The sequence below is a fragment of the Ambystoma mexicanum genome, chromosome 9 (assembly GCF_040938575.1).
Source record: "Ambystoma mexicanum isolate Mex_15411 chromosome 9, UKY_AmexF1_1, whole genome shotgun sequence".
NCBI classification, from domain to species: Eukaryota; Metazoa; Chordata; class Amphibia; order Caudata; family Ambystomatidae; genus Ambystoma; species Ambystoma mexicanum.
In genome coordinates, this window is record NC_090931.1 from 857,633,330 (window position 1) to 857,648,259 (window position 14,930).

Genomic DNA, 14,930 nt, shown 5'->3' on the forward strand with positions numbered 1-14,930 from the left:
TGGGCAACCAACAGATTTGGGCCTAGGGTGTCTAAGCCAGCAAGGAAAACAGGGAACCCCATGCATTTCCCAAAAGAGGACACCCGTGGGAATGCACAGAGGTCTGACTTGCGCGAATCGGCCCAGAATATATTACCCAGAACCCCAGACAAATTGAACATTGTGTTTTTTTCCCTATCAAATATCACACGTGAGGTAACGTTTTCATTGGGACACGGGAAGGTAGGCCATGTGTTGTTGGCAGCTATTTCGATGGGTGCACCGAGTGAAATGTGCGGAAAATGCGTTTTTTTTTTCTTCTCACATTTCGGAATTTGCAGGGGTGTCTGGGTGATAAATTCTGGGCCGATTTGCGCACATCATACCTCTGCGGATTCCCACGGGTGTCCTCTTTTCTGAAATGCATGGGGTTCCCCGTTTTCCTTGGTGGCTTGGACACCCGAGGCCCTTATCTGTATGTTGCGCTCGTCTGGAGAAAGTGTGAAATTCAGGGGTGAAAACAGACTTGGGGTTACTTGTGTTTTAGGCTTTCTCCTTGGCGCCCAGGTAGGTGCACCCACACATGTGAGGTACCGTTTTCATCAGGACACCTGTGGGAACGCAGGAAGGTATAACATTTGTTGTGTTTGTGTGGTTTTCATAACGTTTTGACCCATTTGCTGGTGCCCTTTGTCACACAACCCTTTAATTTCCCAAATGTGACCTACATTTAGTTGCTGCTTTAGGTACCATACACTTTTATAACCTGCACAAGTCACCTACCCTTGAAAAGGTCTGCCTGTGCTCTTTCAAAAAATTGATGTTTGCCATTCCTCACCACATTGGTTTTCCCAATTTACACATGCTAACTGCATCTGTTCAGGCCGTGAGCACAAACCTCCTGTGTACCATGGCTCAGTGTTTGGCTTGTGGTATTGCTTGTTTTGTAAAACACTACAAAAATGTGTGCTTTCCTAACTGCAAGAGTCGGGGGAATGTAGCAGAGCATTGCTTTTCTCAAAATTCATAGAAGCCATTGCCGTACCAAGCCAACCATGTCCAACACAACTTTTTTTCGGTCAATTTCCTGCTTTTCCCCCAATCTATGGCATTTTCCCCTACCTAGTTGTTGCCTGACCTACGCAAATCACCAATTCCTAAACTTGGAATTTTGTCTACTTTTCAGAAATATATGCCTTTATGTCCTCCAATTCGGCTTTCCTACCCTTTTCTTCCATTCCGTCCATGCATGTCCAATTGGCAAAAATGGCCAAAAATCGCCTACCGCTCACAAAACGGTTGATAACCACATCAAAATATTTTTTTTTCGTTTCCACTCAACCTGTTCTTGAAAGCCAGGAATATGGGGAATTCAGCACAGTAAACCATTTGTTCCTTGCTCTTACAAGGAAAAAACCACAGGCTTCCTTGTACATCCTTTTATTGGCATTTTTGGAAAAAAAAAACCTTTTTGCTTATTTTCTCTCACCCCCCCTACAACAACCTAGTATTCCTCGGTGGCGTTACGACCGCCTACATGTGGGGTAAAAAAAAAGCTGAATTTGGCCGAGATATCTCATGTAACAAAAAAGTTACAACGCTTTGAATGGCCACATACCGAAATCACCCAAAAAGGCCTTGGCACTGGGGGGACATACCCATGGCAGTTAAAGGGTTAAATTGCCTATTGGTGGGTTTGGGGGTGTTGCCAGGGGAACCTCTAACCACAGTGCTATCTGTTCCAAACCAACCCAAAAGTATTATTTTCTTTGCTGCATTCTTGTTTGTGTTCATTCCCTGATTCCCAGTGCATTATAGATATTATTAATTGTTCTTGTCACGCCTTGGTGATTGTTGTTACCTATTCAAAATATATTGTGATTTTAAATTCTAAATAAATAATATTTACTGTTACAAACTAGCCCGATTCCTGGTTCAGTGTGACCAGTGGTGGGGGGGGCAGGGTGGGGGGGGGGGCTGTAATTTTGAGAAGGATGTGATATGAGTGGTATATCATTCTGAATATTGAACTCAGACAAAATTAAATAAGGGTTACATTTGTGCACTACATTCTGGGCGAGACTTGGGTGTGTGCCTGATTGAAATCCCTTTACAGTACTACCCAGTAGGCGCTGTTGTCCTGTCCCACATTATGCTGAAATTGTGAGACCTGATGAGATGGCAGTGATCGCGCTAGCGGGAACCTCGTGACTGTTCTTCTGATGTGCATTCCAACGTGAGGACCCACAGCCCACTGGGAATATACAGAACAATCTGCTATAACCAGGTGCACCTCCCCTGGCCCACAGTAGCTACCGGGCACTAGGGTGCCGTGAATTCGTAACAACTCCAAGCCGGCCACTGAAACACTGGTCTGGAATAGCAGCAACCTCCTCCTTTTACTGAAGCTGAATCGTCTAGCCTCTCTCTGCCGCCCAGTGATCCCTAGGAGAACCCTCACGGGTCAACCCCCAGTGTCGGGGGTATCAGAACCTCTTTAGGTGCAGCATACCAGTGGCTAGTAAACCCTACGGACTACCGCGAGGGCTGCATTCCATCCTCAAAAGTTCACACCTGCAAAGGCGACCTCGTACCACAGACAGCCGCTAACTGGTCCCATCATCTACAGCCAGACACTTCGACAGCATGACAAAAGGGGCTAACAAAAAAAAAAACAGCTCCATCAGTATGTACGCGAAAGCAACGCAGACGTCAGCAGAGCTGCAGGCCAAACATGTCGTCGCTCCCAAGCGAGCCAGAGACATCCAAAATGTTTGAGTACATGCGCAAGGGGTTCACTGCCCTACACTCAAAGTTAGACGACATGAGTGGGACCATTTGCACAATCAAGGCTCATATGGAAGACCGACAACGGTGTGACCGAAGTTGAAAACAGAGTCCGCACTGCGGAGGATGATATTGGCTGCCTAGGGTTTGAAATGAATACACTGTCCAGGAGATCAGCAAGAAGAATGAAGACCTTGAATCACGCTCTAGGCGTAACATCCGCATCATTGGTATTCCAGAGGACAACATTGAGGACCCCATGGAGGATTACATTGAGCAAACCCTGCTGTCCCTGCTGGGCTCCCCAAAATTGTCCCCACAGTTCGCTATTGAAAGGGCCCATTGATCCTTAACAGCTAAGCCTAAGCCAGGGGCCCCTCCCCGTCCGATCATAGCGAGGGTGCTGAATTACTGTGACAGGGACGCCCTGCTACATGCTGCAAGGATCAAAGGAGATCTGCTCCTGGGGTCCTCCAGGATCCATCTCTACCCGGACTTTTCCACCTCCATCTAGCAGGAGCGGAAAACCTTCTTGTATGAAGAATAGACTGCGCGACCTCGGAGTCCGGTACTCTATGTTGTATCCTGCAAAGCTCAGGATGGAACATGCAAACCAGGTCTTTTTCTTCATCATCCCAGAAGAGGCGACTAAATTCATCGAAGAGCCCTTTCACGGATGACTGGCCCATTGGGATTGCTTCAGGGGACACTCCCCGGCCACTCCTTGCATTGTTCAACCCTGTTAGTGGGCCAGGCCTCATGGTGTCTCCTGACATTCATCCTTTGCCGAAGTGATTCCCTTGGTTTGGTGCCAGGTCCCACGTTTGACCTGTGTTGTAGTAACAAATGTTTTGTCAGTGACCCCCGACGCCACAGCGATCAAGTCAATATCGCAGCATGAGCGCGTTCCAGCTCGGTTGGCACCAAGGCCCCCGGGCGAAGTCGACAATGGCTGTGTTCAGGTTTAGTTTGTTTGGGTTTCACCCTTCTGATCAGGTGAGGGGAATGGGGGTTACGACCGGAAAATTGCTTTGCAAGCATCGGGGGACTCACATCTCCTTACTACCTATATTGAGACCATTGAGCCTACTGTCTTATACACATGGAGTAGGATGGAGGGTTGCAACCAATGGCCTAGACTACTATCTTGTGGTAATATACAACTGAGGAAACGATGGCGGACACCGTCACTTGTATGAGCTGGAACATACGGCGACTGGGTAATTTTGTTAAAATGCAGAAACTCCAGCTCTATGCTGAGAAACACCATGTTATTTGCATATTTCAAGTAACTTTGGGTTTCACCCCAAGTTACTAGGGGAATCCAGACGTGGACCCCTTGCTCACTATTCTTATAGAGGCACAGCTACACCCTACTGATGAGGTTCAACCAGACTGAAACACGTGTCTGGGGTTGCTGTTGGTACTCTTGTTCAGAGGAGAATTGTCTAGCATTTCGGTGCTGGACTGCCACAGGGCAGGACAAAGACTGATGTTTGGGATATTTCTCCTCTGTGAAAGAGTGAGCTAAAGGCTCTGGGTAAGGCTCTTGTAACCATGACTCATGTCTGGCAGAGAGCCTCCCAGGACCCCCCCCCTTGTTATGTGCTCTTCCTACAGGAGACACACGCCCTTGAAGGTACTTGCAAGGGTTTTGCTAGGTCTTGGGGTCCTCAGCAGTATTGTACGGTATACTCTTCTCAGAACCGTGGTTTTATGACCATTATCCATAAGAGTCTCCAATGTCAACAGAAGGCAGTCCACATTGATCATGCAGGGTGTTACGTTTTATTGTTTGACACCTTGCAGGGTAAGGAGATTGTATTGTTAAACGTGCATGGACGGAACATCAACACTGATTTCTTTGAACGTCTCTTAACACTCCTATCTGGTCCCAATACTCTTGGGGAGTGAGGAGGGCTTCAATACTATGCTCGATGTTTACTATGACAGATCCAGCTCCAAGCCTCGCCAACTATCCAAGGCAGCTAAGATTATCCTAGACCTTCAAGCCCACTTTGAACTCGCTGACCCATGGCGACTATTCCACCCCAATTTCCGCACGTTCTCGTTTTACTCGTCAGTACAGAAACTCTATACCAACTCAGACACGACTACGGACGATATCATCAGTGCATTCCTGGATGACCTCCCACTCTTGGTTCTTTCTGCGGAAACTAGGGACGCCCTCGACATCCCGATCACTTCCGAAGAACTATCAAATGCCATAGATTCACTGGCCCCGGCGAGAGCACCGAGATCCGACGGATACCCGATCGAGTTTTATAAAAACTACAAATCTCAACTTGTTCCTCTGTTATTGGCCATCTGGAACGAAGCATGCCCTATAGGTACTCTACCCCCCTCTCTCAGCGAAGCAATAATAATGGTGTTGCCTAAACCGGGTAAACCCACTACACAGTGTGGCTCCTATCGCCCCCTTTCACTCATCAACTGTGACGCCAATATATACGCTTAGCCCTTTGACTGGTAAATGTAACTTTAGCCCCAATTCAGAACCTGGGTCAAACTATTCTACTCCTCCCCAGTTGCGCGAGTCCGCACCAACAATCTTTGTTCGTCTCAATTCCAGATGGCGAGAGGCACGAGATAGGGGTGCCCTTTCTTGCCACTAATTTGCCCTAGTCATAGAACCATTGGCCGAAAATATATGACAGCGACACGCGCACAGAGGATTGCGCCCTCCCCGCCGAGATAGAGATAATCTCGCTATATGCAGATGATGCTCTTCTCTATATTCGACAACCCGAACTAAAACTTTCCCTAATACTGGAGGACATTATTTGCTACTGCAAACTATCAGGCCTTAGAGTAAACTGCACTAAATCAACCCTTTTCCCGTTGACTGAGACCACCCCCCCCCCCTCAGACCTCCAGGGATTTGTCTGGGCCCAGTCTGAGTTCACATACCTGGGTGTGGCTATCACGCAAGACCCAGTCACTCTGTATGACTCAAACTATGGCAAATACCTAACCAAACTGGCTCGGAAATGTGCAAGGTGGGCTAAACTTCTGATAACCCTAGCGGGTAAGATTGCCGTCCTTAAAATGGTAATGCTGCCTCAACTGCAGTATAGATTCTTAAATGTCCCAATCTGGCCAGGCTGCAAATTCTTTATAACACTCGCTCATATTACCAATGGCTTCCTCTGGCACGGTCCGCCTAAAGCTCACAATGCTGACTGCTCCAGTAACGAAGGGGGGTGGGGGAGGACTCTGGGCCCCCAACTTTGAAGGGTACTGGATACCTGCCCAAATCCACTATGCATCATTCTGGTTTATGCCCACCGACTCACCCATCCATGTTAAACTAGAACATCTAGCTACTGACTATCAGGATATCCACTCCTTGATTTTTCACAACTGTGCTGCTAGATTCAAACTTTCTGATCCCATTGGTGCCACAGTCCAGGCCCTGGCCAGATTGGGGAAACAAACTGGCAACATGCACCCGTTTCATGGGGACTTCCCATCTGGAACTTCCTCACGAAATCCCCCGGGTGGACACTGCAATTGTGGAGCGCTGGGCAGCGGCTGGTTTGCTTGCTGTCCGAGATGTGTTTGAACAAGACGTCTTCATAGTGGTGTGATCTCCCTAGACAATTACACAGCAGACCCACCTGTTTTCTACAGTATGTCGGTCTGCGGCACATACTAAAATCCAGGCTCCCCGACTTTCCCACCATCCCACATGATGATCCAATCCTATCAGAAATCATTAACACCATGTCCCCGAGGGGTAAGTTCTCAAGACTATAGATTGCATTTGAAACTCGGGCATCCCTCCCCCCCCCCATTTACCAAACTCAGGGAATCCTGGGCCAGGGACCTAGAGGTCAATGTTTCCGATCAGCATTGGGACTATGTGTACCTGTCCACAGACAATCTCTTTTAATTCTCATTTTAAATTAATCCAATTTAAATTATTACACAGATTCCACTACCCACCGGCCAGGCTACACCGTATGTCACGGGTTCACCCACACACATGCCCAAGATGCAACTCCAATGAAGCAGACTACATGCATATGATATGGACATGCCCCCAACTCATTCAATTCTGGACTAGAGTGTGCACATCCCTGTCAAATGCTAGAGTGTACCATCGTCCCTTCCCCGTTAACCTGTCTCTTCTACGAGCTCCCTACATTAGCCCGGGACTACAAGAAATTAGCGAGCCTGGGGCGGCTCCTCGCAACCCGCTGTATCCTCTTGTTATGGCTCAGACCCACACCCCCTGCACATGAACAGTGGCTCTGCACCCTCACGTGGGCCTCAGATACTGAAGAGTGCTGGCTGCTGAAACAACCGAGTAGATCCAGACCGAGGAATATTTGGGGCCCCTTCAGACTATGTTTCCCTCTTTGTCCGACGATTCACTGTAAGAGGCCGACACACCGTCCCACCCCCCAATCCCGTCATTGACTAGAAGATGTGTGCAATGATTGTATGGTCGACTAGATGCTCACTACCCCTGTATGTTCCAATGTTATTCTAATGCTCTGGTTACCTCATGTTTCTGCAAGTGTGCCACGAAAAGGACTCACTGGTCTGAAATGTTATGGTTGTTCTCTGTTGCAATGCCAAGCTAATTATAAATCACGTTTAAAAAAAAAAAAAGATAAAGGTTGCTATCCTCATCTTACCAACTGCTTCAGGTCCTACAGCGTCTGCGCCTGTGTATGTTTGCAGATACCTAAAGAAACATGGATTCTCCCTTTTTTTATCTAGGTCTTACTATTGGCAGACTCTGGAAAGAAGAGTTTCATGAAGAGATATTGTAAACTCTAAAAAAAACAGACTTTTGCATATGCAGTTACTCTGTCAGGAGTCCTTCTCTATAACAGCAACACATTGTAAGAGGACCCATGTACCCTGAAAAGTAAATCATAGGTATTGGCTTACAAGCCACAAAGTCTACAAGATGTCTAGCAAGAGACACTTCATCCCTTAAGAAGCATCACATAGACCTCCATCCATTTCTGATCTGTCATCCAAGCGGAAAGCAAACAACCCTCTTGTGATTTCTCCTCAAGAAAAAACGTCTGCGTGCAGGAAAACCTTGTGCATTTCGCTCAACCTAGTGGTATTAAGGTAGCGACAGAGAATAAGGTTGTTGAGTCTATGCAAGAATGGACTGGAATAGGTACTTGTCTACGTTGAAGCAAAATATGAAACCCTATGAGGCCGGACAGAAAGCATTTCCACCAACTAAAGCTCCAGAGAAGGAAGCTACATTCTAACCGGGGGCTACTATTAACGAATTAATCCAAGAGACCCCTCCCCAAGCCTCTTTCTCCACCACTTTGATTACCTGAAATCAAAATGACAAGGTCTGGCCAGACGGTGCTTGTCCCATCATAATGACTAGGAGAGGACGACAACAATGTCTATGGCAAACAGGTCTTCATTATTGTGCCAACATGGAGGGCAACAGTAGGAAAAGCTTTGTTCTAAACCACAGTTACTGCACTGCAGACAAGGTCAATTTGGTCCAAAATAAATGAGTAAGTAATGAACGAAATGGTGGATACCTGAATGATTTCACCCAATCTCCATAGCAACGCTTCAATGAAAGGAACTGCCTTGGAACACTTTCTCCTTTCACTACCTTTACCAGGACTATACTATGAGCAACTGGTGCTGCCTTCGCATCTATTCAGGCAAAACAAACAGCAGTATGCAAGTTCATGAACAACCGCAGCCATTCGATTTGCTGGAGCAATCAAGCAAATAGAATGGCTGTGCTTGCTCATAAATTTTCATTCACAATAGAGAAGCCCTAAAAACCAAAACTCGGAGCACTCTGGTGTGCTATTCTACCTACATTAGTAATGGAGACACAAATGGAAGGAGAAAGTGCCTCTTAATTTAGAACACGTACAGCAAACCGCATCTTCTTGTGGCCACCCTGAAATGCTGAAAAACTGTAAACTAGATGATCTAACTTAAATAAAAGTAGCAACCTCCTAAAAAAAAATAATTGAGTTTTTGTGCTGTCGTTAAGCAAAAAAGATAGTTAAAAAATGACAGTTACTGATGTATGGCTACAGGAGTGGGTAAAAAAAGTGGCTATGAGGCACCAGATTTCGTAGAAAAACATGCAAATGACCCTCATTACATTACAGATGAGTTCTATGTTCCATTCCGGATTGTTTGCGAGGTCCCTGAAGGCGCCCAGTGCTGCATGTGGCACTATACCACCTGAACAATGTAATTGTGAGGGTTTCTTCTGCAAGTCCTTTAAAACTGCATGTAAACCGTTGTCAACAACAATAAAGAAATGCTACAACTGCAGCCTTATTAACAAATGGGAATGTAAGCGAACAGGGCTGAGCTAGCTGCTCTCATGAGAAAAGCCCCTCTCACATCTGGTAAAAGGAAAAACACGGAAGCTAAGGTAGCTGCTGAATGTGGCGTTATACCTGTATTTTGTGGATAGATTGGCAAACCTCACTCACTTCAACAGACTGCACAAGGTGGACTTCACCTTCTTACATGACCAGCCTGTTAATCTGCACACGCACTAAACGGGTGGCTTTGCTGCTAATCCTCCATACTGGCCCGAATCACTATCCTGCATGTAGAGACTGGCGACCTTTTCACTCTGATGATCCAGCAAACACCCTAGTTAGAAATTGGAAAGCCTGCTTTATTTCAATGGCTGGAATCTCAGTCTCATTGGAAGCCTTATTCTGACATCTTTATTAATATCAAAACATAGCTTCATGTGTAGCAATAGCTGTCTGGGTCTCGTCCAAGCCCTTGGAAAACGTCAATTTCCACATCCTCGCAATGGCAGTTGTCAAATACGCAGATGATGCGGGAATGAAGTTGCGCATAGATTAGATTATATTTAATATTAATCATGATTTTTGAATGATAAAAAGGTATTTCAATTTAACAAGCATTCATTAAGGAAAGCAAATTAAAGTGAAGTTCTCAAAGTCGCGCATTCCTTTCTTATGGGCATTAAACCCGACCACGGAATAATACAGTAAGTTCAGAGACAAAGAACTTTCCTGCAAGATGAACGGCTACAGGACAATGCATAAATTCGTCCAGCAATGCATACCTGATATATGTGCGGCCACAGGAACATGTGACTGGCAAGGATGCTTAACTAGTGCATGTGAAGAAAGCATACAACCTGTGGAGGACAATGGTCATCCAATCAACGCTCAGGAGTCTAAAAACATTACTGTGCATTGTGCCAAGCGAGAATGCTTTCTCAGAAAAGTAAAAGTTGACACAGGCCTTTTAAAATGACAACCTATGAAACCCTTCATTTACCAACGCAAAAAAAAGCTACACAAGCTTGAACTATGATCAGCAGTTAAGTTTCAGGCAGTAGTTTTTCCAGGCACCTCACTGGAAGATGGTGTGTTTCAATCAGTTAGTTGATCTCTTTCAGCAGTTCTTAGGGTGAAAAACATCGCATCGAATCTACAAGATAGGTCCAGCCGTTCTTGGAGAAGCAATACCAAAAGGCTACGAAACGGCTGACCAGATTTGCAGAGAAATGCAACATTGTACTCTGTAGTTGGCAATTTCTAAACAGTGTAGGCACTGACATTAACAGCAGTAGTTCAGTTTGAAATGTACTGAGCTGAAAGTGGACAATGATTCTCCTTTACAATGTCTCCATGAAGCAGAACAGAGTGCCTAGTGCCATATTGCAGAATAGCAAGGCTAGAGGATAAACGTGGAGGTTCGGGATTAAGAGAAGTGATCATCTCTCTCAAATTAGACCGTGTCCATCCCTATTTTACACAGATTCACTGGTCACTGGAAGCAACTGAAAGGAAGTGATGCAGTCTATCAGCCAACTTGACGGGGCTGTCCAGACTTTGCCTTGCCGCACTGGCTTCGGGCAATGGTTGGAAGACTTGTCATAGATGATGTACTGGGTGCAGAAGCTCTGGTCCGAGCCCGCTTCGGCATGGTATGCCACTGTGTTGATGGTCTGTGTCACGTCACTGTCTGGCTTTGGTTGCCGTGCTAGCACCTGCCCTCCAGCAGCCTTCACCAACTCGGCCAGGTCTTCCTTGCGGTGGCTCCTGAACCATCCCATAAAGAAGCAGTAGCAGCCGTCCAGCAACTTCGGAAGCTATTACAAAACAAAGGAACAACTTGGATGAACAACAAATGCAATGAAAGTGGGCACTTGAACTGTGGAAGACATTCTTAGTACATATAACAGATGCACACTAAAACATATTCCGTTTGATTGCACCATGGTTGGTAATCCTCCAGACTCAATCTCCCTTTGCATGGGAAGGACATTGGAATCACCCATTTACACTATTAGCTGCTATTGACGCCTGTAACTGAACTTCAACTCAACTTAAATTTCTCCTAAGCCGCACCCATCAATATGGCAAACTAACAGCTCGATTTTAAAAGTACCATCTTGACAGGGTTTTGATACTGGGAAAGTAACGGTATGAAAATGGGGAGACAGTTTAGGAAATAAATACATTTCTAAATGTTATACCATGAAACATCAGGACCATTCCAATTTCACTGATGCCAACCTATATGATATTACACAATTCTATATTAATTAAATTAATATAACATTAATGGAATATGCTTCCTTTGAAGTCTAATATTCTGGACAATGTAACCACATCTATCTCACATTATCACCGAGTAGCTAACTAAGATGTAGCAGTTTACTCAGAAACATTCTTAGAAACATGCTTCCTGCATTCTTATAACTTCCATCTGCACAACTTGTGCAATTCAATTATAGAAACCATAGAATGTCAAATTATCACTGAGAAACATCGTCTAACTATTCTGCTATTGACAAATATGAAAGGAATAATCAGATAATACCTTACTGTTGTAAAAGCCACATTTTGGTACTGCCCCACCATAAGCCATGCAATACTCCCCCCAAATTAAATTCCCAGCACTTGCGCGATCTGAATGACAAGGCCTAGTAAGATCAGCGTTTTGTCCTCCCTTTTCTTCCCCCTCCTTGTCTTGTCATACCTAGAAACACTTGTGGTACAGGTGCGTTAGCAAAGCCATATTGTATCAAATAAGAGATATAGGAAAAAAAAACAAAGGAGGGACTTAAAATCTAGGAAAAGATTACACTACAGTGAAAAAAGTAGTCCAGACAGTCCCATCTCACGGAACATGGACACAATCTGCTTAGTTTTATGAATATTGCATTACACAAACATAGGGGAAGATAACCTACCAGATGCTCCCGGTTCACTCTTCCTCTTTGTGGGCCACCAGGTATTTCATACTTCTCCTCTGGTTCTCGTAATTTGCTTTTCAAACAAGCCTGAACCCCTGAAATTACAAAGACAAGTACTTTACAGGAAAGAAGGGTGTTCTACTACCAAAAAAACAACAAACAAAAAAAACCGTGCTAGGAGGGTTCCAACTGGCAGATGGTGACATGACTTGAATATTTGCAGATTAGTAACAATGAATAAGAAGTTACTGGAGATTGCTGATAAAGTTGTAAAAAGGCAGCGGTAAACAGTTCTGCAGTTTTAGTTCTTCAGTCCCGTACCATGATAAAGCACAGGATGGCCAACATTTATGGTCAAAAATGGAACATGTGCCTTATGCCTAAAATGCAATCTGGAGTGCAAGTTGTTGCCCCAACCAAGAACGGGCTTAATCCGAAACACCCGTTTATCTCCTTTTTCTCAGCAATATAGGAGACATAAAATTGAAAACATGGAGCAAAGCAGGTGGGTGGATTGGATTACTGAACTGCTTAATCAAACATCCCAGGATCCCTTCTATTAAAGCGTTTGAGAAGATTCCAAATAAAAAGATCTAAGAAGTGCAACCATACCACCTTATTCTTATAAAAAAGTAGTTTGACTCTTTGGATACCAACGACTGGCTCTTGTTGCAACCAAGGTAATCTTAAAACACATTTATGAGCCAAATCAGGTGAAGTTGTCTAACAATGTGAAGACTTAAGACAAAGTAGCCATATTGACCCTCACTACGAATTTGACAGTAAATCTGCTGGAATACTGTCAAACGGAATTATAATTACCGCCACTTGGTCCAGCAGATTTACCGCCAGACTGCAAGTGGTGGTAGGCAGAGTATGTCCCCATTTCTTGGAGTCCATAGGGCTCCATGGGGATTTTGGTGGAATTTCAGCAAAGTGGTAATTCCGCCGATTTATCAGCAGAAAGTTGGAGGATTTACCTCCAGCATGAAACTTTAGTTAAATCCTTCACTCCAAGAGCAAATGGTGGAGTTGTAAAAGTGGCCATTGTCTTTTCACCACTTTAAGGAATCTCTTTTTGGAAACCTTTTTCTCCTAAAGGTCCAATGGTCAAAAAGTGGGTGGGGCAAGAGTTCACATGCAAGCCCGAGCGATCAAAGGGCGGAACCAAGCAAAGTATGCCATCAATTGAACAATACAAAGGATTAACTCTCCAAATCAATGCAAAGTAATATGCAGGTTTCGAATTACACTCAAAGTTACACAAAAGCATGAAAAGCGCTGAATATTACAGACTAATTATTTTAAAGAAAATATTGTCCTTGGACTAGTTTGTTGAGTCTACAAGCGTCTTGTACATAGAAAAATGATTAAAGGAAAATTGTAAGAACTTTATCACATTTATCCCACTTTCTTCAAAAGCTACATTTCAACGGGCTGCCCATTCCAGCCGGTCAGAAAATAGCACATGCACTAAATCGCACATGATTGAGAGGAAGTGGATGCAGAGGGACTAGCAAGGGGGGGGAGAGGGATGGGTTGAGGTGAGATTGAGAACTGGGGGTTACCGTTGGGTGAAAGTTTGAGTATGGATGGCAGGGGGCAGAGAACTAAGAAGGGGGGAGTGGGACAGAGGAACGGAGCAGGGGCAACTGGAGTTTGCAAGGGTTGGAGGTGGGGGAGAACATGGTGGCTATGCAAATGCTTCCCAAATTAGAGGGAGGGAGGGAAATGGAAGCGGTAGCTGAATGGTGACTTGTCGCAGTGTGCAAGACAGCTTTTTGGAACGACTGGCTTCAGCAACCACAGCCTGTGGCAAGACACCAAAAACCCCTAATCTAGTATTGCTTACTATTGTAGTGTCAGATAGGTAAAGTACTAAGGATCTCTAGATATAAGCCAAGTAGCCCAGTCAGGAATGGTGGTGGCTTCAGGGGCTCAAATTTGGATACGCCTGGAGGCTATAAAATGGAGGAAGAAGAGGAGTGTGGAGGAGAGAAGACTGGAGAGGTGTTGGCAGTGGAGAGCAAAAAGAGTTAGTAAAAGGAGTGGCAAAAGTTGTAATGGCTAAGCTGGAGGCAGCTGTGACAGCCCAAGGTGTTAAAGGAGATATGGTGGTGAAGAGAGCAGCCCAACGTGTTAGAAAGGCTGTGGTAACATCAGGTGGCAGGGGTGGCAAGCAAGAGGTGGTGTTGATGTACGAAGGTGAATGCTGACTTGAGGGAACAGGAAGGAAAGGTTTGTAGGGGGTGAAAGCAAGAGAAGGAGACAAGACGTGAGAAGGCAATGAGATCAGGAAGACCACTTCAGAAGTAGGTGGAAGCGGCCAGAGATGAAAAAGGGGTGTGGGCATTGGGGCCCTGGAGTAAACAGGGTAGTCATCACTGAGGAGATGGGTACAGAGGAGATGGGAGAAAAGTGGAAAAGATCAAGGAAGGAAAAGGAGGAACGAGTAGGACATATGAGCAAGAACAGAAAAGTTACGGCAAGCCAGGTTGGCCCTAGGTAAAATCAGATGGTGGGAGGAGGAACATGAATAGACTAAGAATGTTACATCCAGTTTAAGAGGGGAGAAGTCATCCAAGCTACAATGAGCCCCCCCTCTCAGCCCCCCCCCCCCGGCTCTCCCTGCCGGTCACAGCCCACCTGCTCAGTTAGTCGTGGGGTACGGGACTTCAGAAAGCCTACATCTAGAGCAGTCAAGGTAAGAGACTTCAGGAACCATACGAGATTCCAACACCAGGAGAATGGGATGGTAAGGAAACCTCCTGTGAACTCCAAAGACTTCGATCTGGACTGGAGATTCCTTGGGGCCGGGCTACCTGTACCTTGCACAAGAGTTAGGAGTTAGTGGGAGGAGCCCACCGTGACCTTTATTTTTATGTCTTTTCAGAATTTCCAGTTTAATTTGGTTGTTCCATAC

General features: G+C 45.3%; 1 protein-coding gene across 1 annotated transcript in view; it reads right to left on the reverse strand.

Moving 5' to 3' along the window:
* Positions 1 to 9,616: 9,616 nt before the first annotated feature.
* The window catches only part of BARD1 (BRCA1 associated RING domain 1), a 1,013,377-nt gene continuing 1,008,063 nt past the window's right edge, over positions 9,617 to 14,930 (reverse strand). The window contains exons 10-11 of the mRNA XM_069615932.1: positions 12,005 to 12,102; positions 9,617 to 10,897 (exon numbers count right to left, since the gene is read on the reverse strand). Of these exons, the coding sequence (XP_069472033.1) occupies positions 10,556 to 10,897; positions 12,005 to 12,102 (440 nt within the window). The 3' untranslated portion in view covers positions 9,617 to 10,555. The remainder of the gene's footprint in view (positions 10,898 to 12,004; positions 12,103 to 14,930) is intronic.